The 26844-nt window shown below is 35.9% G+C and overlaps 1 protein-coding gene across 1 annotated transcript in view; it reads left to right on the forward strand.

Annotated features, from left to right (window-relative positions):
* Positions 1 to 26844, forward strand: part of DIAPH3 (diaphanous related formin 3) — a 249057-nt gene that overhangs the window by 85873 nt on the left and 136340 nt on the right. The window contains exons 19-21 of the mRNA XM_048932696.1: positions 18899 to 18931; positions 23943 to 24038; positions 25079 to 25173. Coding sequence (XP_048788653.1) covers positions 18899 to 18931; positions 23943 to 24038; positions 25079 to 25173 — 224 coding nt within the window. The remainder of the gene's footprint in view (positions 1 to 18898; positions 18932 to 23942; positions 24039 to 25078; positions 25174 to 26844) is intronic.

The following is a 26844-nucleotide window of genomic DNA, read 5'->3' on the forward strand; positions in this document are numbered from 1 at the left end:
ATAGGATATTTCTTTTCTGTTGCTTATTAGTCTTCTAACAGTATTTTATGACATACGTTAGATAAGTTGGGATTATTTAGAAGCAAAAACTGATTTTTTTTTTCCAGTAAAAACTGATTTTTATTTCTTACATTCAAAGTTTAAACCAATTTAAATTGTATGAATTTGCATGTAACTTTGAAAACATTTGTTGTTTAAGAGTGTTTGACCATCCTTTTCAGCACATCGCGAGTAGTGGGGAGGTCAAGATAAGAAATCAGATTTGTGTGGCAGAATTGCATTCCTGTCTTTTGCTACTAAGGTGCCACATACTTTTCAAGTCTTTGAGGCTGTTTTGCTTATGCAAAACAGATGACTTAAATCTGAGCGATTCTATAAAACCATGAGTTAAGAGTCTATTAATAGTGATTATGTTAGATGTGGAAGCTCTGATGTATGCTTGAGGTGTAAAACATCAAATCTGGAATTCAGTCTGTGCCTTAGATTACTGGCTTGTTCTCAGTTTTGAAGAACAGTGTACTCTTAACATTTTTTGTTAAATGCTGTAATACAGTTTTACTAAAAATAAAGTAATACTGCCAGGCTTTTCACACAAAGACTACCTAAATAGTCATTGCAGTGATAATTATTGCTTTAAGCTAGTAAATAATTTCAAACTGATAACTAGTGATAAAGTATACATAAATGGTACTGTATAAATAAGTATTGGATCAGAAAATGGTTTCATACTGGTTACCAAAAAAAAAACCAAAAACACGCCACCCCCCCCCAAAAAAAAACAAGCAAGAAACAAGTAAAGATCTACATTTTGACTTTTTACTTGTTCCTTTTGTATTGCTCCGTGCTATCATCTTCATATGTAAATATTTGTAGGAATTGCTTTAATTTTTGCTGCTGCATCCTATTTTTATGTCAGCACGCTGTAGCTTTTGATCAGGATTAATTTCAGATGTCAGGGTTTCTTTTCAGTATAGAAAAAAAATAATTCTATTTAAAAAAATGTGAATGAGTGACTTCATCAGCTTAAGGGATATCTCAGAAACTAATTGTTAGCATTTAGACTGAATCTGCAAGCAATTGTTAGAAAGTAACTTTTGATATGCAGTGTGTGAGTGAAAGTCCAGTGTTCTCCATGGTTAGTGCATTCCCACTGCAATACATGCAGAGCTACTTGAGGAGTTACAACAATGCTGATCTGTAGAGGATGGATGGTTCTTTACTCTTGTTAAGGACAATGTATAGAATGTGAACTATGTTGTTTTATTCACCTGTTAATGTTAAGTCTGTTGGTAATATGCCTGGCCTTATTTATTAAATAAGGCAATTTTATCCGCTTGGGATTTGTGTGACCTTGATTGGCACTGGCTTAGTCCAGAGCTGTACAACGTATTTATCCTACAGGTACTCCTCCTCTGGAAGTTTGAAGTTCATTAAAATTTGTTTGTAACACTGAAATAGTGATTAATTTGTTATTCGTTGTTTGCTGGCATTTTGAAAGAGACATTAAGGCTGCCTTCAACTAGCAAATGCTCTGTTTTTCTCAGCTTTGTCAGTGAATATTTTGACAGTTTTATGAAGTGTAATGTTCTCTTGTACAGTTGTGAGCTCACCTATAGTGTGATTGTTGCTTAGGTATTAAGCTTCATATGCCAGATCAAGTTTCCTCATTGAGATTTTTATTAGAAGACTGTACATCCAAATTTGGGTTTCAGGGAGAAAATATATTCCCTTCTTTCTTGGACATTCAAGACTAAGTCTATAAGCTGCTTATGAGACAATAGCAATACACCTAGCTTGTTCCCATTGCACAGTCTGCTTTCTCCAGTCCATGTGGAATCTGTCATGATGCAGTAATTTAAGTAAGGTGGAATACTGCTTTCTTTTAGGGAAGTAGATACATGAAATACCTACTGATATCTATTTATATAGATACATTTTTTGTATCTATACATTTTTCTCTAACTGCTAATTTGAGTAAGTACTAGAAAAAAAGGAAATTCCTGAAGCTAAGTTTATGCTTTATGAAACCACCTTCTGTGCGCTAGAGTAGTTGTAAGTACTCTCAGTACTTTGTATGTTACTAAACTTCAAGTATTAACTAATACTGTTCATCTGTTTTCTAAATTTTATCTTAAATCACAATCTTTTACTATTAAATCATTACATATATTTGTAAGAATGGATAGACTAAAATCTAGCTATTGCTGTTTGATGTAAAGCCAGTATGTAAATATGAAAGTTCTGTCACTTAAGCCTAGAATGGTTAATTTTATTAAATTTAATATTTTCAAAAATCTGCTCAATCATTTAAAGTCTTAGATCATTTAACTTAAATCTCAGAACAACATAGTGAAATACTTTGTCACTTTAGGCTATAAGGACAAAACACTAATAGTTATGTCATATCAGTATAGTATATTTCAAATGTTGTGTAAGCAACTCAAATGTAAGACTGTGTAAGTAGTCAACAAAATTTCTTACCTAACAAAAACCTAACAAAGACCTAGAATTTTGCTTGGCACTGTCATTTTCTCATAGAAACAGTCATGGTCAGATAAATATCTGTGGCTCTGCACCATTCAGTAATTTTTCAATAAATGCTTCAGTCTTTATATTGTTATTATTTAATTTCACATACATTATTTTTAATCACTTCAGTGTCTCATGTCACATATTTGAATCACATCTTTTTGTTCTGTATTCAAATAATTTTTCAAAAGTATTTATGCATGCTGTTTTGAGTTTCTGCTTCTTCCTGTGTTCACCATAGCAACCAGAGGTTAGTACATTTCTTGAATCTTTTTTCAGCATGTATTATCTATTATATCAGTTTGACTTTTTTATATTTAGAAAATGATTCCAAACATTATTGATATCTTAGTCTTATTGGAAACTGATCTTAATATCATATTGAATAACTTACGAAGTCATGCTTCTCTGTAAAAATTGGAAACTGTCTTTTTGGTATATAAATGTAAGAGCCATAATTTTAGAGACTACAAAGCTAAGTACCTTCCTTCCACTGTGTTGCAGTTTGGAACTATGATTTCAAATCTCTCTCATATGTTTGCATAAAAATATACTTAGTATGTTTTGGATATCTATGGCAGCTTTAGATATAGATATATATATTTTAAGTATCTGAAACAGTTAACATTTTTTTAATAAAGTATTTTATAATTACATTCTATGAAAATAATAGCTTTATACTTCGTAACAAAGCAGTGTAATTTTAAACCAAAGAATCAGTTCTGAGAAGAGGCTTTTGTTATGTTAATTATCAGAACAAAAATATAATGTACTAAATTATGGATTTCTTTAACACATATAAGTGGATTTTTTTGTACAAATCCTTCATATAAAATACAGATTAAATGACTGTCTTTCCATATAAATTTTTGTGGCTTAGTTACACAGCAACTTTGAATATCCATTAATAAAAGCATGCATTATGTCTGTGAGTACCATGTTGAGAGCTGTCTGTTGATTTAAATTTAGGTGGCCAAAGAAAATGCTATTTTAAGCATTGAACAGCAGTATTATTGCTTCTTATTTGTTGCTTATTTATTTGCATGTATATTCAGAAAGTAGATCCAAGAAGGCAACTGTGAATAATTTTTATGCTGAAATAACTTTAGTAAGTAGAATTGTCATGTCAAGTCTTAGTATATTCTAGATCTCATTTAAATTGAAAAAGTGAATTGTTAGGAAGGCAGATTCTAGATATAAGGTGCACATCCTAGCCACTCACCAGTGAATGAATGATGTTGCTAACGAGAAGGAACAACAGCAGTAACAAAGCCCAACTTTATAGCGTTTGAATATTTTCATGGCTTTCTATCTCAATGCTTTATTTTTGTATGTGTAAAAAAAATGTGTCTTTTTGGTGCTTGGTTTGAGATGGTGCTGAACATAGTCAATTCTGAAAACTGCAGTGACTGAAACTCTACATTATTTGTAGAAGTGACTTTTGAGACATGTCTTTTTTTTCTTTTTTTTACTTGTATCTAGCAGCTATTTCAAATGCTTGAAGCTTTGTGGGAACAAATACAGTTAAAAAGGACTGGAAAGCTTTAGGAGTGTAATCTTACATTTCTTCAATGTCTGATGCAGTACAGTCCTAGCTATCACCCTCTGTGTTAGAGTGAACTTTTCCATATTAGTCATAAAAAAAATTGAAGCCTCTACTTTGAAGTGGGAAACTGCTGTGTAACCTCTCTTCTTGTTATATGGCAGCATAAGCACAGCTGCATTTCTTGTTCAAGTTGGCTGGGCAAAACGTGTTTTGGATCCAACTGCTGAATGAGTTTGGAAAGGCAACCACTTCCTATTTCATTTCTGAGAAATGAAGACTTAATGCATTAGGTGCATGGAAGAGATCACTACGTGATTTGGAATTACCTTCCTGAATTGATTGAGCATCAATCAAAGCAGTTCTATTAAAGCCCGTATTCCAATTACGAAATAAGACACAGCAAATGTTTTCTTCAAATGCAGTGTCTCATTATCTGTTCTTAGCCCGAGTTTAACATTAAGAAGCCAAGTGCTCTGAAGATTGTTATCATAAAGAAAATGAAAAAGAAAATTTTTTCAGGGCTTCTAGGTCTGAACTACAAACATCTCCATCCAGTCTGAATCACTGAGGTGCGTATTTGGCTGTGGGTAGAGTTTCGGCCACTTTCTTTCCTCCAGCAGGAAAATTTTTATTTCATACATGTAGAAAGATACATCCATTAAGAATGTGCACTTTTTTTTTTTTTTTTTTTTAAGCTGTATTTTTTGTGTGCTTTCTTTCTGAAGTTTCCTTACCAAAGTCTTTCAAGGTGAAATCACTGTGGGTGCTTATCTTTGCATCACTGGGCATACTTCAAGTCCGATGCAGCCTTAACATAGGAAACAGTTAGAACAGGTAGAGAGCTACATGTGACAGCATTCACCTTCCATTTTCTGTAAAAAGGTTGGCAGTGACCTGTTACAATCCTAGTTGCTAGACTACGGATGGGAAACATAAGAACCTCTTTGGGATTGCTGAGGTGTTCAGCTGTGCTTCCCAATATGTTACAGCATGCTAGAGACTTTTCTCAGTTGCTACTGTTCATGGAAGGACACTTCTTCCTTGTGTAACCCTTCTGTGATACCAGCTTGCACCTTACACACCTTCTGTGAGTACACAATCTGTTATCCCTTGGGTACACTGCAGGTCATGCTCAGGACTTGTACCTTAGCCAGTAATTAAGACTGTCTGAATGCATTTGACTTTACTCTGCTGTTCTCATTTACCACGAAGCTGTAAAGAAGTGTTTAAAAGTAAAACTTGAATACAACTATTGATTAAAAATGCTCAAGTAGGCTGTAAAAACTTTATAAAATATATAGATGAAAAAAACCAGTGAAACAAGAAAAACACCACCACCAACTAAAACGAAGAATTCTAAGTAGCTCTTTATTCTTGCCTTGTACTGGGCAATCCACCATGAGTGTTTCAAGTTCTGGAGAGGGCCCAGAGAGCTTCATTTACCAATTAATCAGGCAGTGTTATAAGGCAAATGGGTGGGATTTAGGATGAATAAGCATTGGTTGACATATGGAGAAATATTTATGATAATAACATGGTTGTTGATTGCAGCAAGTGCGTTTACGTTTCTACCAGTTACTCTTGCTGGTATCTCTAAGCACCATACTGTTTTTGAAAGAGGTGTTTATTCTGTTAAACTCCAGGGCACTATTCCAGGTAAATGAAATGCAGTGTATAAGTATGAAGAGTAATGATAACGTATGATTAGAACTTCTGATTGCCCATAATATGAATATAATCATTTATTCAAGAGGAGAGTTAGTAACTGGAATTTGTTGAGATTTGTTATTTGTCTGCATGTATATAATCTTTCCTATTTCAAATTGTGTGAGGATAAGAGAAAGTTAAGATCGTGCACCATATATATTTATGGCAAAATGCCCAGCTTTGGGGAGAGATGTGTAGACTTATCATGATGACTTATGATGTGCCTTGAGAAATGGCAGTGGCAAAAATACTATGGTGTATTTGTGCACTCATGCTAGAAATTCTAACTGTGCATGTCCATCTGGATAACAGATCTCAAAGAATTTCAGTTACTGACAAATAACTTTTCTTTTTCAAAGTAATATTGGCATCACTGTATTGTGCTTTCTTTTTTTCTTTTTTTCTTTTTTTTTTTTTTCTCCTCTGTGCTGCCACTGGGAGATGGATTCTGCAGAAAGCAATTCAGTGATAAACAACTTATTTTAAACCATACCTGAACTCTTTCCTGTTTCCTGAAGGACACTGTTTGATTTGGAATACTAGGCAATGTGTTCTTTCTTTGTTTTAAACAGTACTTTTTCAAGCCTTTTTGTGCTTTTTTTTTTCTTTCTTTTTTTTCTCTCTTTTTTTTTTTTTTTTAATAAAGAGTTCCTTTCTTCTTAGATAATTACCTCACCTTTACCTTACCTTCTTTATAAACGCATTTCACAAGCTGTTGTTGCAACCCCATGCATTAACTTCTACTGAAGGGAAGAGTTTGGGCAGGATATAGTTTTCTAATGGAACTTGTACTGTTTTTTTTTTCCTTATTTCTTTCCTTTATTTTTTTTTCCCTCCTCGTCTGAAAGTAGACATGCTATAGGAAATCTGCTTTTTATTTTTATCTGTTTTCTCACTGGACTTCTTATTTATTTATTTATTTATTTTTTTATTGTAGCAAGAAATATAAGCTAGTAATTTCTGGAGATATCTATCACAATAATAAGCAAGCATGCATTTTATTATGAGGGTAGCCTTATAGCTGTAACTTCAAAGATGTAGTTTTTCTCTAGAAGTGGACATTTTTCTCTTGCTGAAATGATGCACTTACATTTTAGCAAGTTCCTAAAAAAACAAAGAGTAAATTGCCTTCTGACATTTAAGAAGTTGGCTTTTGGGGTAGGAACAGCAAGAGATAAGGCAATGCTAAAGTGATTCCTGTGAAAGAGACAAGGAATATTATAAGCACAGGAACCTTCATTAACAGAGATAGACATCTACAGGTTTTTTATGTCTTACAGTTATATTTAAACAATTTTACTTGTTTTTAACTATCAGTAAATTTTACTTATATATATGCAGATTTCATTTATGTCATTGATGAAAAGAAAATATTAGAAATAAAGACTCTCCAGAGAACAATGCAACTACATCTTTAGTTGCTTTCCTTTGTCATTTTTCAGAATTGAGTATTTGATTATCTGAATACTTATATATCCCATTTATACATGTTACTGATTTTCTTTCAAGAGAGTACAATGTCACTATCAGACTGTTTTGTAAAGCCTTGTAATTTGAAAGATGTATAAATCATTACTTTTATTGTATTAGTTTCTAAATTAGATTATAATGAATGGTAAGCTAAGCTGCTTCAGTTTATTTCATGTGGTGTAATTTCATAAATATGACATCTTCTACTGAGTTGTGAGTTGTGAAAAATCGTCATGTGATCTGCAGAAAAATCTTTTCTTAGAAAGTGCAATGCAATTGGCTCATTAAAGCCTAAAATATGATAGGATTTCTTCAGTTGCTAATGAAATGTCTTCTTTTCAAAGCTGTTGAACAGGACAGATGACTTTTAAACTAATTGTAATTCACTGAGACACCTTATAATCTATAAGAAAGATCACCTCTGCACTGTTCCTGTCCAGCTGTTGTCTTGAACAATTATCAGCAAGTTATTGTTCTGGTATGAACCATGTCATGCTTGAAAGTGAGATGAAAAAAATTAATGAGGGTGCATGAATGCTGGTTGATGAAGGTTAAGTAGATACAGTTATGCTGTCTGCTTTCTTTACTATGACTGTTGAGATTGAGGCAGTGTTTTGTAATGAGACCACACAAACAGATGTGCTGATTGACAGCTCTTAATTTAGCAATGAAAAATGCTGGCTGAAGGCACATTTTGTTCCAGCCTGATATTCAGAGTGCTTGTGCACATGAAGACATAAGATTTAGCTTATACTATAGAACATTATTGTTCTTTTTCTCTGTTCAATTATGTATTAGCTTTCAGAAATCCATTTCATTATGCTTATTAGGATTGGTGTACACAGGTTTTTTTAATAACAATTGCAATGTGGTTTATAGCAATAAAATACTGTTTTTTAATATGTGTTTTTGATGGAAAAAAAGGACTTAGTATGTTTTTTATAAGTTAATCTGAAAAAAATCACACAAAATTTTGCATTATAGATTTATTAGACTGCTATCAGTGATGCATGGAATGACTGAGCAGGGTTTTCTTCCAAATTATAATAAACAACATTTAAACTGTATCTTGGCCTGCACCAAAAGAAGCAGCTCAGCCAAGGGAGATAATTCTACCCCTCTTCTCTGCTTGTGAAGCCCCACCTGGAGCATTTCATTCAGCTCTGGATGAACAGATAACAACATAAGATTGACATGGACCTGTTGGAGCAGGTCCAGAGAGTAGTCATGAGTATGATCAGAGGCTGTAGCACCTCTCATGTGAAGACAGGCTGTGAGAGTTGGAGTTTCTTCAGTTTGAAGAAGACTCCACGGAGAATTTATAGTGGCCTTCCAGAACTTAAAGAGAGCTGACAAGAAAACTGGAGAGGGACTTCTTTACAAGCACACGTAATGATGTTTTTAAATTGAAAGAGAGCAGGCTTAGATCAGATATTGGGAAGAAATTATTGACTGTGAGAGTGGTGAGGCACTAAAACAGGTTACCAAGAGAAGCTGTGCAACGTTCCTGGAAGTGTTCAAGGCCAGGTTGGATGGGGCTTTGAGTAACCTGATATAGTGGGAGGTGTCCCTGTCTATAGCATGGGGATTGGAAGTGAATGACTCTGAAGACCTGTTCAAATCCAAGCCATTCTATGATTCTATGAATATAGAGGTGTTTGAAAAAAACGAGGGGTGCAAATTCAGTATATGAACGATGAATTATACCAGAAAGTTAATAGAATTGGATTTCTTTTTGAGAAGATGATTTTTTTTTTAAGAACAGCGTAATTGATAGATTTGATCTCTGTGAACTGCAGTAGGATTGCCTCTGTGATAATACTAATAGAGAGTGACATTAGCAACATTTGTAAAAATAGCTAAGTTCAGGAGATGTGTAATATTGAAAAAGGATGTATAGGGCTGTGAGGATATTTGAGTTTCTGAGGGATCAGTTTGGGGAATAACTGTTTATTGCAAAGTCTCAATATGACGTGTATGCGAAGAGAGCTTTGTGATAGGAGACTTTGGGGGCATTGCCAAGTAGAAAGAGATTAGAATATCACAGATGAAAAGTTGGTCGAATAGTGGTTTCAGAATTAAATTTATATTTGTAACAAAGCTAGGTACAATTGTCAAATTTTGCTATTTTAACTCTGTCAGTCCTGAGATATATTGTTCTAGTTAATGCATTTCAAACCAGCTCAGGATATTCATATGGGATACATAATGAACAAAGTAAGAACCATAGCATTTTTTCTCTACAGATCTTGATCTGTAACTTTGCATGTAGTTATCCAAACAGAACTTTTGGTGGATAGTGGATAGCATGGTAGTTTTTGTACGTTACTTTTGTATTAAGCACTACTGAATGCTGCTGCCTTTGCCTGGTATTCAGCATCTTTCACAGTTTCAAGTGTGGCAAAGAAAAGATGCCTGTTTCTTCCTGTTTTCAGAAGAAGGAAGGAAGAATGACCCAATCAAGACAGATAACAAATTTGCTACAAATGGTAAAAGAATGCAAGATAATAATAAGAAAGAGTGAGGAAGGCTACAGTTGTTTAGTGTGCCACCAGAACCCAGCAGGCCCTTCATCCCCGTCACCTGCAGTTGGAGATCATGTAGGGAACAGTGGAGGCTCTTGGGAATAGTGGTTTTTGGAGAGTTGGAACTCATGTGAAACTGCTAGAGAAAACAGGACCAGGAATTACAGCTGTGTGCCACAGAAAAGTAGAAAACTTGTAATAAACAATCTGAGAAAGAAGCTCTCTGAAATAAATAATTTTTCATTACTCCTTTTTGTTGTTGTCAGAGATTAAATTAAGAAACACTTATGCCTGAATTTGAACACAAGCTTTGGGTTGTTAACACTGGAATTGTTGACTTAGCCTTTATGTACATGTATCTGTGTATTTATATGTTATGGATATATCAGTTGTTTATTTAAAAAAAAAAAAGGAGAAAAAGAGTAGGACAGATCCTGGATTTCATACAAGTGTTTCCACTAGGGAAACATTTTCATTAATATCTTCACAAGTCAGCATGTAACGTGATTTTTCAGTTCTCAAGTCCAAGTCTCAAGACACATTAAGTCTCATATGCGTAGAAGCTGCTGGTATCAACAGGTGAAGAGATTAAAATGGATTTGGATTCTTTAACTAAGAGAAAGCAAAGATTATGTTGTAGTGCCTAGATGTTTTCTTATTCTTTTAAAAGGGTGTTAGGATGGGGAAAAAATGTTTTAATTAAGAGGAATAGGTATAAAATAGTCATGAATAAATTTAAACTGGAGATTGATTCCAGTCATCTATATCAGAGAGGTTCTGTCACATTTATTGTGTGAATGCATCTTTAAATAAGAAAATAGATCAGTATTTTGAAGGTGGAGTTTAATACAGATAGAACAAGTGAACACATTATGCTTCCACTTAGCTGTCGTTGGTGATCCAGTGGCCTGGTCTTTGGTTTATGAAAGTTCCTATTTCACATTTATTTGATATCACTACGTTTAGAATTCCTGTTCTATTGAGAAGGAAGGGACAGAATTTCATTGCTTTGTCTTCTCTCCTCTGTCCCTGCACCACATTGAGTATCTGATTATCAGCATGAAGTGCAGTTGTAGGGCGTGAGGAAGAGGCTTGGGTGCAAAAGGAAGGATGGAATGTTTCCAGTAGTTCTACTTTGTGTAGGCTGTTGGCATAACTGCTTGCCTTCTGAGTTTTCCAGCTTCCACTCACGGTAACAGTGAGTAAATAATCTTTCTCTGAAGACTCAAACATAAACATTTGATGTACAAGTTTATTGCTGCTTAAAAGTTGCCATTCAAGTTAATGCCCTCATCTTGGAGAGCTAGAGATACTGCACTACCTTGTTATGTGCTGGCTTATCTGATGTCTCTCCTTGACAGAAATGAACAATCTTGATTTACAGATGTTTGAGGTACGACAGGGGCTGTTGGGAGAAAGTGCTGTCATCTGTGATGTCCTTGGCCTCCTGCCGTCTCCGTAGCTTGGATGTTTACTTGCTTACTGTGGCTTCCTCATTCATTTTCTTTCAGAATACCCCAATTCCTCCCTACCAATTCTATTTCAATTGTTATGTCCTGTCAGCCCACTCTACATACTTCTCTTTCTTATCTTGATCAATTCAATCATAGAATCACAAGGTGGAAAGGACCTACAAGATCATCTAGTCCAAATGTCCTCCCATTACCATTGCTACACAAACCACAAAACCATATCTCATAGCTCCTCATCCAGGTGCCTCTTGAACACTGCCAGGGAGGGAGACTCCACCACCTCCCTGGGCAGCCATTCCAGTGCCTCACCACCCTCTGAGAGAAAAAGTTCTTCCTTATGTCTAATCTAAACCTCCTCTGGTACAGCTTGAGGCCATTTCCTTGGGTCCTGTTTGTTGTCCAAGAGAAGAGGCCAAACCCCTCCTGATCACAACCTCCCTTCAGGAAGTTGTAGAGTGCAATGAGGTCTCCCCTGAGCCTCCTCTTCTCCAGACTGAACAATCCCAGCTCCCTCAGCCGCTCCTCATAAGACTTGTGCTTGCTCCAGACCCCTCACCAGTTTCATTGCCCTTCTCTGGACACATTCCTTCTTGCAGTGAGGGGCCCAAAACAGAACACAGTACTCGAGGTGCAGCCTCACCAGTGCTGAGTAGAGGGGGATGATCACCTCCCTGCTCCTGCTGGCCACACTGTTTCTAACACAGGTCTGGATGCCATTGGCCCTCTTGGCCACCTGAGCACACTGCTGGCTCATGTTCAGCTGAGCTTCAACCAACACCCCCAGCTCCCTTTCCTCTTCACAGTCATCCAGCCACTCAGCACCAAGCCTCTAGTGCTGCATGGCGTTACTGTAGCCAAAGTGCAGGACGTGGCACTTGGCCTTGTTGAACCTCATCCCATTCACCTCAGCCCAGCGATCTGGCTTATCTATATCCCTCTGAAGGGCCTCCTTACCCTCAGGCAGATCAACACCACCTCCCAGCTTAGTGTCATCTGCTGAGGGTACACTCAATCCCCTCACCTAGGTAATCAATAAAGATATTAAACAAGATGGGCCCCAATACCGACCTGTGGAGGACACCACTTGAAATGGGTCACCAGCTGGGCTGAACTCCATTAACCACTACCCATTGGGCACAGCCCTCTAAGCCAGTTCCTTACCCAAAGAAGGGTATGATCTGTCCAGGCCATGGGCAGAAATTTCTTCCCACAAATTAAAATTTGTTATGCTTTCAGGTTAGTACTGCCTTCTCCTTTTTTGTGATATAAAGCTCTAACAATGCTAGCTTAGTAATTTTTGCCACTCGTCAGATCATTTATTCCTGCTCTTGCACTAACACATTTCTGTTGTTACCATGTCTTTTTTGGTATGAGTGTGTGCAGTCACTTGATGAATTAAATTAAAAGCCTGATCCGGTGTTTCCCTGCTGAAAGGATCTTGAATTGTTTTAGGGTGAGATCAGAGGTTAATAAAAGAATTAAAAATAGCATCAGAACACATTGCATACACTTAGAAAATTGATTTAATGAAATTGCTTTAAAAGTAACGTGATGTGTGTTTTGTGATGAAATGACCTTGACATAATAACTAGTGTAAGTTGTCTTTTTTGTGAGTATCTTCAGGTATCATTCATTTTCAAGGGTATGTAGTAAAACGCTGAATGGTTTTGAGAGCTGAGTGCTGGTAAGACTACACAACACGTTGTGAATTATGAAGTAAAATTAAAACCAAACTTCAAAGGAAGGAGATAAGGTTTAAATGGAATCATTTTTCTGTCAGGAGTGTCTTCAACCTACCTCTAGATACAGATAGTACTGGGTTGCTTCAAGCCTTACACTGACAAAAATGAAATTAACTTTGAAAAATGTTTGTCTTATTAAGGTGTTCTAATGTAGCATTCTGAGAGTTATATCTTTGCATTGAAGGATGTACTTAATTGAAGACATATAACATTTTTAATAATTGAATGTGTTAGCTAATGCAATTAACTTGTTTTGTGGCAATTGTGACAGGTGAATCTGACACAGCTACTAAATGAGGGAGTCCCACTGTCTTTCTTATTTGACACAAGTGTCTATGTGGCCGTGCAGTGAACTGGGGCAGGGAATTGATACAGTTGAAAACAAGCTTTTGGTATTCACTGTATAGATAAGTGCATGCTGGTCAACATACAGTGTTGGGGAAAAAAGGTCAAACAGGCTGTATCAAGAAGCAATGCCAGATTCTGCTGAACTGGGTTTGTGGGATACTGCTCTGCAGCTGGGCGGATACATCAATTTGTTGCTAAACAGAGGCAGCCTGACTGGTGTTTCTTTCGTGCTCCGGTTTGCATATTCTACCAGGCTCTTGTATGAGCTTTTTCTTAATGGCAGGAATACACAGCAAGGAGAAACGCTCTGTGCGTGAGAGAGAGGAGGAATGGATTCTCTTCTGTTCTGCCATGTCTGCGGTGATACACTGCAGCTTCAGTGTTTCATCTGGTGCATAGATTTCTTAATGCAAAGTAATACTCAAAATTATTCTTCTTCTGTTATGTAGACGTTTACACAGTTAGTTTAAACTTATACTTTTTACTGTATGGGTGGAGAAATATATGTAAGCTGGAGAATAATTTAAAACAAAGAAATCTGTGGGTAAGATGGTGTATTTTTTCCTAATGTCTGGTGGTCCAATTATGTGGATTTAAAGTGAGATCTGCTTAAAGTGGCCTAGTTAGGAAAACTGTCCATCTTTTTCGCTGTGAAAACTGGGTTTGAGTATTTTAACCAAAGAACTTTTACTTGATCTGCACCGCAAAGAATACCTCTCTTCTATTTTTTTTAAATGTTTTTTGCAAGCAAACTGACAAATCTCAAAATAGATGCTTTTAGCTTTGTCTGTTATGTTGCTGTCAGAACAATACATTTCTTTCTTTCTTTTTTGAGTATGTACTTCAACAGTAAGTGTATAGTAAACTTGCTGCAGAACTGTAGTCCTCTAAATTTCATTAATCTTTTAGGTTGGAGCAGAGTGTATCTTTAAAGATTATTACTAGTACAAAAAATCAAATTCATTTATGTTCTGTATAATTACTTTGCATAAAACAAAGAAAACAAGAAATTAATGTGGACATGAAAATGCACATACGAATTAATATCTTAACTGGTAAGCATGCAATGTATCTAGTAGTAGAAATATGCCAGATGACCTCTATCTAAACTTCTGAATGAAATTAAGACATATGAAAGTAGTGAAATCAATGGTCACTGCATGCTCTCATTCTTTATATCTGAAGTCAGTCTTTTTATTATTTTGAAAAATATTCTGACTTGTTTCTGCTTTGTACTTCAAGGTATATATGTGAACAATCACAACTTTTCTTGCTAATTAAATCAATTTAGTAAATAATTAAGACTTTTCAAATGATTTTGCAGACTAGCATAATTTGCAGTATCTTTTTAAGAACTGCATAATTAAGGGGAAAAAAAACTTTTAGCAGGAAATATAAGACAATTCCACTAACTCTTCAGTTACTGCAGTCTGTGTTGTGCAAATGTATTAATATTATTATATTTTGGCCTCCTTTGCATTCTGTTTTTTTGTGGTCCACAGCTGAAAACTCTTAAAACTGTAGACTTCGTGTGCCTGAATTTTTGTATATATTTTTTTAAGTGTTCATGTTGGAAAAGTTGACATTAACCTTGAGGGGACTAAAGAGGTTATGGCAAGAGGTAATTGCTCTAAGCAAGAGAATAGGGAAATACTGCAGCACATTAATGATGCTTAATGTATACTCCATAGAATATATAAGCAGCACAAGCCATGTCTTTGAATGTTCCCTTTTTCATTCAGATTTGCCTAGCAGTACAATAATATTTGAATTCCAGAGACTTCTGCATGTTTCCTACTACTCTCCTAATTTTTACTGCTTTACTGAATTAGTGCTAAGGTGTTAAAATTTTCATAGTAGAGAAATTTGAGCATGAGTTGATTTAATGAAAATGCAATAGAAAAGTATGATTTACTGCTTCTTATCAGTCTTCCAAAGAAAAAAAAAAAAAGGAGTTTGAATATCACCTCTCTTTCTGACTTCCAAATGCTGAAGCTTAAAATTATTCCAGTTCATCTAATAATGAAATTGCCTGAAAACTAGTTTTCTGTGGAGAAAGAATGTCAAGAGAATCATTATGTTGTAAGATCTATCCCAACTTGCACTGTTAGTAGAGGGAAATTTTTAGAACAGGTCAATAAAATGGACAGTAACAGATTGCTAGGACCAGCTGGTATTTACCCAAGTATTGTAAGAGAACTGAAGGATAAAACAGCTCCAAGGCTGAGCTATGAACTGTACTGTCTAAGCCACAGTTTGAACCCATGTCAGAAGTAAGGAAGACATTGCCATGAACCAATGTCAGAAGTAAGGAAGACAGTAAATGCAGTGATAGTTTTTAGAAAGATTTATGAGGTGTTTGGGGATCTTTGATTGTCAGCGTTAACATCAATACTGGAAGTATTCTAGAAAATTATTAATGAAAGGAAAATTAGTTAATTAATGATTGATATACTGATGAAATCGTTTCTGTCTCATTAATGGTTAAAAGCAAATGGAAAACAAAATATGATGGTTGGACTAGATGATCTTAGAGGTCTTTTCCAACCTTAATATTTCTATGATTCTATAATAAAGAAATACATCACTGAGTATCTCCTTGCTTTGTTTCCATCCTGTGTACTTGGTTTTGGTATGGTTTTGATTCCTCTCGCTAGTAGAAATTACAGTCAAGGTACAGCAGAACTGATCAAGATTATTGCAAAAAGTATTGGAAAGTCCTTCTTTGTATAGTGCAAATTAGGAATGAGAACTCTGTGCTGAAGAACTTAATAAATATTTAAAATTTAGTAGATATAAAATGCAATTATAGAAATCCATGGAAGAACAATGTGTCGAGGACTATTAAACGAAAAGCTTTTGCTTTGGAATGGAACATCTGAAATGCAAGTATACTTGATTGTTCTCATACTTTTTTTCTTCATATCTTATTGATTTGTGGAAGACACTGACTTTGGATCCAGAGAGATATAGTTATTCTTCTGATGTGGCTTTCAGAGGCAACAGTTTAGTTATGGAGTTAATTGTTTTCTGTATCTAATCTTGATATTTCAGTTGCTTTATTGCACTTACTCTGATCTATGCTGGCTCACTGTCCAGTAGTTTTGTGTGGTTCAGTACCAGCAGATACTGGACTCGAAAAGTTGAATGGTTGTCATCCTGTTACACAGTGTAGACAGTAACACTGAGCTTCTTGGATTGTCTGTGCTTACTTTAAATGCAACTGCATGTTATCTTGCTTTTGATAGCTTCTGTGAAGTGATGGATCAAACTTCAAAGCCCAATCAGCTGAATCTAGATAGTAGGAAGTTATCTTAGAATGGGAAGGTCTTGAAAACTACAGAGAATTATGTACATCTCTACTGGAACTAGAATCTAAATATCTTTAGTGTTGGGGACAATATGCTTTAATTTTACCTTTTCAATCAACACTATTGTAGCAGAAAGCTCATCTCTATTGCCTTTTTCCTTTCCCAGAAAACTAGAGAGGCTTTAAGTTCTTTCAGGTGTTGAGTCTGTCTTAGCTAATTCTGTCAGTTCTACCATGATGCCAAACAGGTGTTCAAATTGGAGCTAAGAAAAGGATTCTTCTAATTTATTTATACCGTATTTCTCACAGTATTTCAGGTAGTTGTTTCTTGAGGGTTATTATTTTAGAGTTGAATTTTATTTTCAAAATGTATCAGCTACCATTAAAAATACATGAGCAAACCTAGTGTCTTTGGTTTCTGAATGAACCAACAGTATTTAGAAACAGTTTGGTCATTATGATAATATTTACAATTTAATAATAAAATGAAGACAGTACTTCTACTTTAAAAAACTTTCCCAAGTGAATTTGTTTAGCTGTTTGACTAATTTCCCCAAAATAATGCTTTTTGGTTTTAACTGTAAATTCTAGTGTCCATTGTTCTAAAAGAGGGGAAAAAGTTTGAAAGCCCAAACAGAAGTTCATTTCATTAACTACATTTAGCAGTGTACTGGTTGTTGTCATATGAGAGAGCCTATGCCAGTTATTGCTGTGTCTTCTTGCCAATGAGGGCTTTATTCCATCTTAATTACCTCTCTGTTAGCTTTTCTTACTGCTCATCCACCTATTTAAGACACGGTTACGTGGTATTTCAGTGGACAGGATGCAGGCACCTGTCAATGTGCTGGCTATTTTAAAGATTCTAAGCTGAGATACTTACTTGGATTAATTTAATGTGATGGTTGTATTAAGCAATATAAAAGATGCTAGGTACTAAAGACATCTCTAAAGATGCTCTAACTTGTATTAATCTTTTACAGAGGTATTAGAAAAAGTATAATACTGTTATAAATGGAATTACTTCAATTCCTCATGCATACTATATATTTTCAATCGTTTCCTTATGTAGATTATATATTTATACAATTTTAATAGGATGGCTATTTTGTCTTACTTGAAAATGATGAAAAAGTAGCTGATTAATAGTAAAGCTTTGTGTAAAACTGTCCATAAAGGAACTCTTGTTGGATTCCATCCACATATTCACGAAACACTGTGCTGTAAGCTTTCAACTGCAACATCACATGTTCCTCTCACCATTCCCATCAGGCTGATTTCATTTAGATCATTGTCACGTAGAGGGAGTTATCTACAGTTGAATCTGAGTATGAATGCACATTTGAAAAAGACAAAGCAACCTTTCTAGTAGAATCGAAAAGCTAAAACTTGTTTGAGTTATTTCTTCATTTACACATTCAGAACTTCTAAATTAATAAGGATGTGGAAAAGTGTAAAGAAGGAACTGTGACAAACCGTGAAGGATGTGAGATAAAATATGAATATTCATTCTACTTTGTTTCCCACCCTGATGTGGCAGATGACTTACTACTGATACAGGTCTATTGCTGGGGCCATGTGTATGTCCACCTTACAATAAGTGTAACATATTGAAAGAAAATTTAAGAATGTGCTGTCATTGTTATGTGACATGATCTTCTAGGTGCATAATATGTGAAATAAGACATCTGATTTTGAAAAGAGTTAATGGTTTAATACAGTGGTGCATATTCAGAAGCCGTGATGTTTTGAGAGTTTGGTTGTTGTGTTTTTTAAAACAAGAGTATTTTACCTCTATTTCCTTTGATAATCACCTTCTTGTATAGCTGTCCACTCCCACTGGGATGTTTTTTTGTTTCCAGCGTAAGCAGATGTTTCTCATTTTCAGTCACATATATACTTCCCTCTGTGCTCCACTGCCGTAATTACTTACTTTCTTTTACTTCCTTAATTTACTTTGTTAATTTAGATATTTACTTCACATATTCAGATCTTTCTGTTCAATTTTGAAATGTTTTCTTTTTTTCCATTAGCCTTTTTCCCTTTTTCTCTTTGTTGAAAATATGTAATAGTTTTCTCTCTTTTTTTTTTTTTTTTTTTTTTCCTTCCCGTCTTATAAATTAGTAAGCAAATTATCTACAAAATTCTAGAGGCAGAAGTAGTTATCAGTTTTCACTGGAAAGTGCAAAATTTCCTGTGGGAAAGACAAGTAATACATATGCTTTGCTTCTTTCTGCTGGCAACTTCATAAGGATGTGATCTGAATTCTCCTGATGAAATATCATGTAAGTTTGCAGTAATTTAGTTTGTTCCATACTTGTATAAGTACATACAATTCCAGTATGAGTTCCCAGAGTATTTTCTATACTTATATATTTTAGTTTATGGTTGTGATGCTTTACTCACTGCTGTAACTCTGTGCATAGCTTCTTTCTTGGAGAAAATTCCAGAGGGAAAAAGTTCATTGGCAGCATTGTTTCTCAATATCATGGTTGAGAGATAAAATGATGTGTTTAACTTCTAGGGCGTTTGATGTTTTTTGAGAGATTGTGGGCTTTTTTAACATTTGTGTATTTGTGTATTACCTCTGTTTTGAGACCTGTAGTTCCTAGATATTGTTTTCCACTTTTGAAAAAGGTAAATATTTTTTTATATTTCAACTCTTAGTAGTTCTAGTTCAAGGCTACCGAGTCAAGTTTCAGTAAATTCAGATAACTTCACTATTTTAGTGTGACTGTTAAGAAAATTTAAGCAAAGTCCCTAGTGATTGGAAAAAAGGAAACAACATTCTCATTTTTAAGAAGGGGAGAAAGGAAGACTTGAGCAACTACTGGCCAGTGAGCTACACATCTGTTCCTGGAAGATCATGTAGCAGATGCTTCTCAAAGCTATATTAAGGCACATGTGAGATGAGGAGGCTATATGAGACAGCCAGCACAGCTTTACCAAGGACAGACTGTGCCTGACAAATCCTATGGCCTTCTATGAGGTGGACAGAGGTACAGCCACTGTTGTCATTTGTCTATATTTCAGTAAGGCTTCTGACATGATCCTTATATCTAAATTTGAGAAAAATGGATTTGAAGGGTGGATTACACAGTGGATAAAGAATTGGTTGGATGGCTGCAGCCAGAGGGTTGTGATCAATGAATCTATGTCCAAGTACAGGCCAATCAGAAATGGTGATGGGCAAGGAAGGAGGGACAGTAGCGTGGCTCTGTATGTTATAGAGTTTCAGTGTTGGAGAGTTCAGGGCTGGGAATGATAAGGGTGAATCTTTATGGGTAAGGATTGTGAAGAGTCAACATAGTGGACTACCTGGTGAGGATCTGTATAGACTGCCTAACAGGATGAAGAGATGAATGAGGCATTCTAAGAGCAGCTGGCAAAGTTGTGTAATCACCAGCCCTTATTCTTACGTGGAACTTTGATTTCCCTGATATATACTGGAAACATAATACAGAGCAGAATAAGCAATCTAGGAGATTTCTAGAGTGTGTGGAAGACAACTTCCTGAAGCAGCTGGTAAGAGAGCCCTACTGGGGAAGGTGCCCCATTAGAACTGCTGCTCGTGAACAGAGAAGGATTGGTGGAGATCAGGAACTGGCTTGGGCAGAGCAACCAAAAAAATGGTAGAGTTGTCTATTCTTAGTGAAGTCAGGAGGCGGGTCAGCAAAACTGCTACCTTGAACTTCTGGAGGGTGGACTTTGAACATGGCTGATAGTGATAGGACAAGGGTGAATGGTTTTAAACTAAGACAGGGGAGATTTAGATTAGATATTAGGAGGAAGTTTTTCATTCAGAAGTTGGTAATGTAGAGGAACAAGTTGCCCAAGGAGGTTGTGGATGCCCCATCCCTGGAGGCATTCAAGGCCAGGCTGGATGTGGCTTTGGGCAGCCTGGTCTAGTGGCTGGTGACCCTGCCCACAGGGTGGGCTTCAAACGAGATGATCTAGGTCCTTTTCAACCCAGGTCATCCTACAGTTCTATGATTGTGTGATGATAATAAAGGGATCCAGGTAGACTGGACACTCCTCAAGAAGAAAGGCGCAGGAGCAGGGTGTTTGTATACGCTGTAAAATAAGCTGGTTGGAGAAGACAACTGATGTGGATGAACAGGGGACTTTTTCTGTGGTTCCAGGAGGAAAAGAGAGTCTACCTCCTGAGGATGGAGGCCTCGGGGAGAGTACAAAGAAATTGTTAGGATGTGCAGGGAGAAAATTAGAAAGGCAAAAGCCCAGCGTGGACTCAACCTGGCCAATGTAGTAAAAGAGAATAAAATGTTTTTTTACAGATATGTTAGTGGTAAAAGGACCAAGGAGAATCTCCATTCTTTAGTAAATGCGTCAGGAAATGTGACCACAGAGGATAAGGAAAAGGCTGAGGTTCTCAATGCCTTCTTTACATCTGTCTTTAAAAGTCAGAGTAGTTATCTTCAGTATACTGTACCCACTGACCTGAAAGTCTGGGATGGGGAGCAGAATAAAACCCTCACAATTCCAATGGAAACAGAGACCTACTATGCCAACTGGAGTCCTTAGAGCCAGTTGGGATTCACCCCAGAGTGCTGACAGAGCTGGCAGAGATGATTGCCAAGCCTCTTTCCACTGTCTACCAGTGGTCCTGGTCCCAACGACTGGGGGCTTGCAAATGTGACTTCCATTTACAAAAAAAGTCATAAGGAGGATCTGGGAAACTACAGGCCTGTCATCCTCTTGGTGGCAGGGAAGGCTATGGAACTGGTCATCTTGAGTGAGATCACATGGCACGTGTAGGACAACAAGAGTATCAGGCCCAGCTGGCATGTATTCATGAAAGTCAGGTCCTGCTTGACCAACCCCGTCTGCTTCTATGATTGAGTAAGCTGCCTGGTGGACGAGGGAAAGGTTGTTGAGGTAGTCTACCTAGACTTCAGCAAAACCTTTGACACTGTCTCCCACAGTGTTCTCCTGGAGAAGCTGGCAGCCATGGCTTGAAGACATATACTGTTTGCTGAGTAAAGAACTGGCTGGATGGCCAGAACCAGAGAGTGGTGGTGAATGGGGTCAAATCCAGCTGTCGATGAATCACCAATGGTGTTCCCTAGTGGTCAGCACTAGAGCATATCCTGTTCCATGTATTTATTGATGCTCTGGATGATGGCATTCAGTGCACCTTCAGTAAGTTTGCAGATGACAGCAAGTTGGCTAGAAGCATTGATCTGCCTGGGGGTAGGAATGCCCCACAGAGGGACCTGGATAGGCTGGATCGCTGGGCTGAGGCCAATGGGCTGAAGTTCAAGAATACCAAGTGCCAGGTCCTGCACTTTGGCCACAACAACCCCAGGTGATGCTACAGACTTGGGGCAGATTGGCTGGAAGACTGTGTAGAGGAAATGGACCTGGGGGTATTGGTTGATGCTCGACTAGACATGAGCCAGCAGTGTGCCCAGGTTGGAACTGGGCATTGGCCAAGAAGAAGGCCAATGGCATCCTGACTAGTATAAAACATAGCGATGCCAGCAGGAATAGGGAAGTGATCTTCCCCCTATACTCAGTCCTAGTGAGAGCACACCTCGAGTACTGTGTTCAGTTTTGGGCCTCTGGCTGCAAGAAAGACATTGAGGCCCTGGAGTGTCTTCAGAGATTGGCAACAAAGGTGGAGAGGGATCTGGAGCACAGGCCTTATGAGGAACGGCTGAGGGAACTGAGATTGCTCTGTCTGGAGAAGAGGAGGCTCAAGAGAGACATTATTGCTCTCAACAGCTGCCTGAAAGGAGGTTGTGGTGAGGTGGAGGTCAGCCTCTTCTCCCGCGTAACTGGTGTGATAATAGAGCTAGAGGAAATGTCTTTAGGTTGCACCAGAGGAGATTCAGGATGGATATTAGGAAAAATTTCTTCTCTGAAAGAATGGTCAGGTGCTGAAATGAGCTACTCAGTAGGAGATTGAATCACCATTCCTGGAGGTGTTTAAGGAATGTTTGGGCGCTGTACTAAGGGAGGTGGTTTAATGGGGAAGTATTGGTCATAGGTGGACAGTTCGACTGGATGGTCTTGGAGATCCTATCTAACTTTGGTGATTCTACAATTCTGTGAAAATTTACTGAAGTAATTCCATTTTAGGGAAATTTTCCTGGTATTTCATGTTACATCTGTTTTTGTCAAGAATCAGAAATGAGGCAGAAATTTTAATCTTTACAACTTACTAAGGCACAGAACAGTTTCAGTATCTATGTGAGATATAAGATTCAGGCAGTGCATGTGAAAGTGATAATAGTGTGATAGAAGTGATGAACATCATCCCTGATCATCAAATCTATTTTGGAGTTTATTATTCTGTAAGGAATTGGGCATATATTTTCAACTCAAATATTTGAAGCATGTATAACAATTTAGGACAATCATGCTGTAAAAGCTTGGAAATTTATTTCAAATATTAAATGTTATAAATAATTAGATAAAGAATAGTAATACAGTGAGTGAATAACATTTGACAGTGAAGGTCTGTGCTGAATTTAAAAAACAAAAAAACCCCACCATAGATTAAAGAAAGATTTTTGTAATTTTAATCTTTTTTTTTGTCCTTTTTTTTAACAGCTGGAATGATTCTTATCCTAGTAATGCGTTATCAAGCATTTGCTGTTATTTTAAGTGAAATTTTTATGATAGTATTTAAATAATGAGAAATGTTCAGTTTTTAAAAAAATATTTGGAAGATCCTCTTTCAATGCATTTTTTTCTGAAAGAACAATACAGAATTTCCACAATCAGAGTATGTTTATGCAGTCACTTTGCCTTTATGATATTTACTTAGAAGCTGATTACATATATTAAACTAAAAACAAACAAAAACGACAACAAAAACTTTTTTAGAGGAGGTAAGGAAAATAAGTATATATAAGTAAGTATTTATACAGTTATATTCCAAACAATATTGATTTTGTTGTGAATCAGTGTTTAGACAAAACTGGTTACAAAGCCAAATAACTTTGGACGCTGGCCAAAGTGTGTTGCCATTGCACGTTAATTTTTGGGTTTATATCTTCAGATATAATCAATAATCAATACTGGCAACTTCTTTCAAATTATATATTAAGTGAACAAACTTATTCTAGAAAGCTAAAATGTTGGCAAATTCGACTGGAACAGAAACTTGAAGAGCACAAGCAAAAGTGGAAAACCACTGTATTTTTGTCTGCATGTTCAATGTTTTGTTCTTTTATTTATGAATTGACTTCATTTAGTGTAGTGTGCATTCATTAGTTTTTCTCTAATATCAAAAGTTAACTGTAAGTATATTTATGTTTACTTTGGTAGTAAAAAAAGATGAGGAAGATTTTGAAGAAAAGAAATCCATTAAGAAAAGAATCAAAGAACTAAAAGTTTTGGACCCCAAAATTGCACAGAATCTGTGTAAGTAGAATCTGTTTTTATGACAAAGTAATGTCATAAATGTTCCATAAAATTTTTTCTCTTTTGTTTGACTGCCTCACAATCACTTTTTGTTTAAAGTGTTTGAGAATATGCTTATATGAGTACTAATTGGTGTTAAGCTCAAATGTGCAAGAATTTAAACATGTTCTTATAAAAAGAGCAGAAAACAGCGAAGCAATATCCTTCATTTAAGACTCAAATTATTCTCTATGTGCCTGAACAATTGGGTACAGCTGTATACCTGTGTATCTATTTTTATCATCGGTGTATTCGTGAATCATCATTGTCCCTTAGCCAAAAAGTTAAAAAAGACTGTAATGCATAGTCATTTCTCATGAGTATAATTATTGATATATAAATATCAATAATTAGGCCTACTAATATACAAAAAAAGAATGCTAAAGTTTTGGCAGAGAGAAGTGCTACAATGAAATTTTGGACATTGAAGGACATGGTTTAGTGAGAACTATTAGTTATAGGTGGATGGTTGGACTGGATGATCTTGTAGGTCTTTTCCAACCTTGGTGTTTCTGTGATTCTGTGAATAGGTAACAAAATGCTGGCAGAATTGAAACAGGAAATTATTTGATTATATTGTAGAAATGAACAGTTTTTATTAGAATATTTTGATCTTTTAACTGCTTTATGGTTTTGCTGGTTGTAATCTTCTCAAGCTGCTCTTCTGTGAAAAAGCACAAGAAAGACTGGTCAAGAAAAATGTGCAATCATAATCTCTGCAAAAACTAATATGGTGGCAGCAATTGTTCTTGAGAGTAGACTTGTCACTGGTTATCTTCCACAATGCCAAATGTTATGTTTACCAAACAAATGGAAAAGGCTGAAATTATAGGAGAAGAGTAATTAAAAATATGTTTTAAATTGTTTTCTCTTATCTATATTTCTTTATGTAGTGCTTGTTGACTTGCAGATGCCATAGCCTGTTTAACTAATATTCAACAAGTAGAAAAAAGATTGTTGTTGTCTTGTGTTCTTCACTGTTGGTTGAATCTTTATTTTAGCAATTTTCCTTGGATCTTTCCGAGTGCCTTACGAAGAAATTAAAATGATGATTTTGCAAGTAGATGAAACACTACTCTCAGAGTCCATGATTCAGGTAGGGAAACTTATGATTCATCTCAGTATTTCAGGATAAGTTTCTCATTAAATAGATGATGTGTGCCTAAAAAGCTTCTGAAACCTAAAATGTTTGGCTTGTAAATCACTGCAGTAATATTTTTTTTCTGTGAATTCTAGTTCTTTTTATATTTGCAAAACTATTTTTAATGAACGTAGCTGTGTTGATATTCTGTGTTTTTTGTATTCATATTCTTCATACCTAACTGGACATTTTGTTTATATATTTTTAAATTGCATATGATATTTTGTTTCTTTCCTTGTTACTAGTATTAAAAAGATATATTTCAGGCTCAAGTGCCATAGGTGTATTTTTCTGGTTGGAAACTAGGCCAAAAAATATCATTTTTTAATTTTGTCTTTCCTCTTTCCTGTTCTCTCAGAGCTGATATAATCCAGAGTCTTGCCTTAGGGCATTCACAGTGACCGCTTCTCTTCCTTAGAGCTTATTTGGGTAGTTTTTTCCTTTTCTGTATTATTTTATTCAGTGTATGACTCTGTATGGAGACAAAAGATACTCAAAATTCCTTATGTTTTTCTTTTCACAGTGTCATTTAAAAGATGGCAAGCTAAAAAATTATATAGAACTAAGTTTAGTAGAAACTCTTTATTCTAGAACCATGGGAAAAAAACATTTGGAAGAAAGGTCTGTAGGTCATCTGCTCCAATCCCTTGTCATTGCCAGGTCAGGGAGAGGAAGTTGCTTAAGGCTTTTCCCCTTCCTATTTGGACTCCAACTAAAGTTGGAGACTCTATAGTTTTCTAGACACATTTTGCAGTGTTGAACTACTCTTATAGAGAAAAACTTTTTCTTAATTATTCAGCTGGAATTTTCTTTTTTTCTACTTGTGGCCTTGGCCTTCTGCTGCACTCCTCTAGGAGAAACCTTATTCTATCTTTATGCCCTCCAGTTGGGGTACCTGAAGACCATGTTAAATTCTCTGGCAGCTTGTTTTGTTAAAGTGGAACAGTCTCAGTTCTATCAGATTTGCCATGCCCCTATGTTGTATGCTATGACCCCCAGTCATCTTGACGACATTCCATTTGATTTGCAGAGATGCTTCTTTAGACCAAGATTATCTTTCTTTCATATTAATATCTTTATCTTTCTTACATATCAATATTATGAAAGACTGGCATCTTCATAATTTCTCTCTACAGTGAAAGTAAAATGGTTTTTGCATCCTTGGGGTTTAGGGAAATAGATCAGCTCATTAATGGCTTGTTAATTAAAGACATTCTTCTATGTGAACATGTAGCAATCATTTAATCAACTGTGACAAGTTAAGAAGAAAATATACTTTCACAGAGAATTGTTTACTTTCCTCTGATTCTCCTATGATGTATTATTTCTGTTTGAATGCTATGTACCTTGGAATAGAGAATGCTTACTTTTCTCTATCTTTAAAATTGTTAATATGACCAAGCTCTACTCTAGTCTCTGTTAATAATAGTAATGGTTAATGATAGTACCAGATACTGTTTTGATATTATGCTGTTGCTTTGTTGTTGTTGAAGTGTTTTGTTTTTTTTAAAATTGTTAATCTATTTATTTATTTATTTATTTATTTATTTTTAATATTAACAGTAGGGTAAGTTAAAAAAGCATATTCAGTAAGCTGTCTTTGTATAAAGACTGCTCTGAAGGTGA

This window comes from Lagopus muta, chromosome 1, assembly GCF_023343835.1.
Source record: "Lagopus muta isolate bLagMut1 chromosome 1, bLagMut1 primary, whole genome shotgun sequence".
In the NCBI taxonomy this organism is placed as follows: Eukaryota; Metazoa; Chordata; class Aves; order Galliformes; family Phasianidae; genus Lagopus; species Lagopus muta.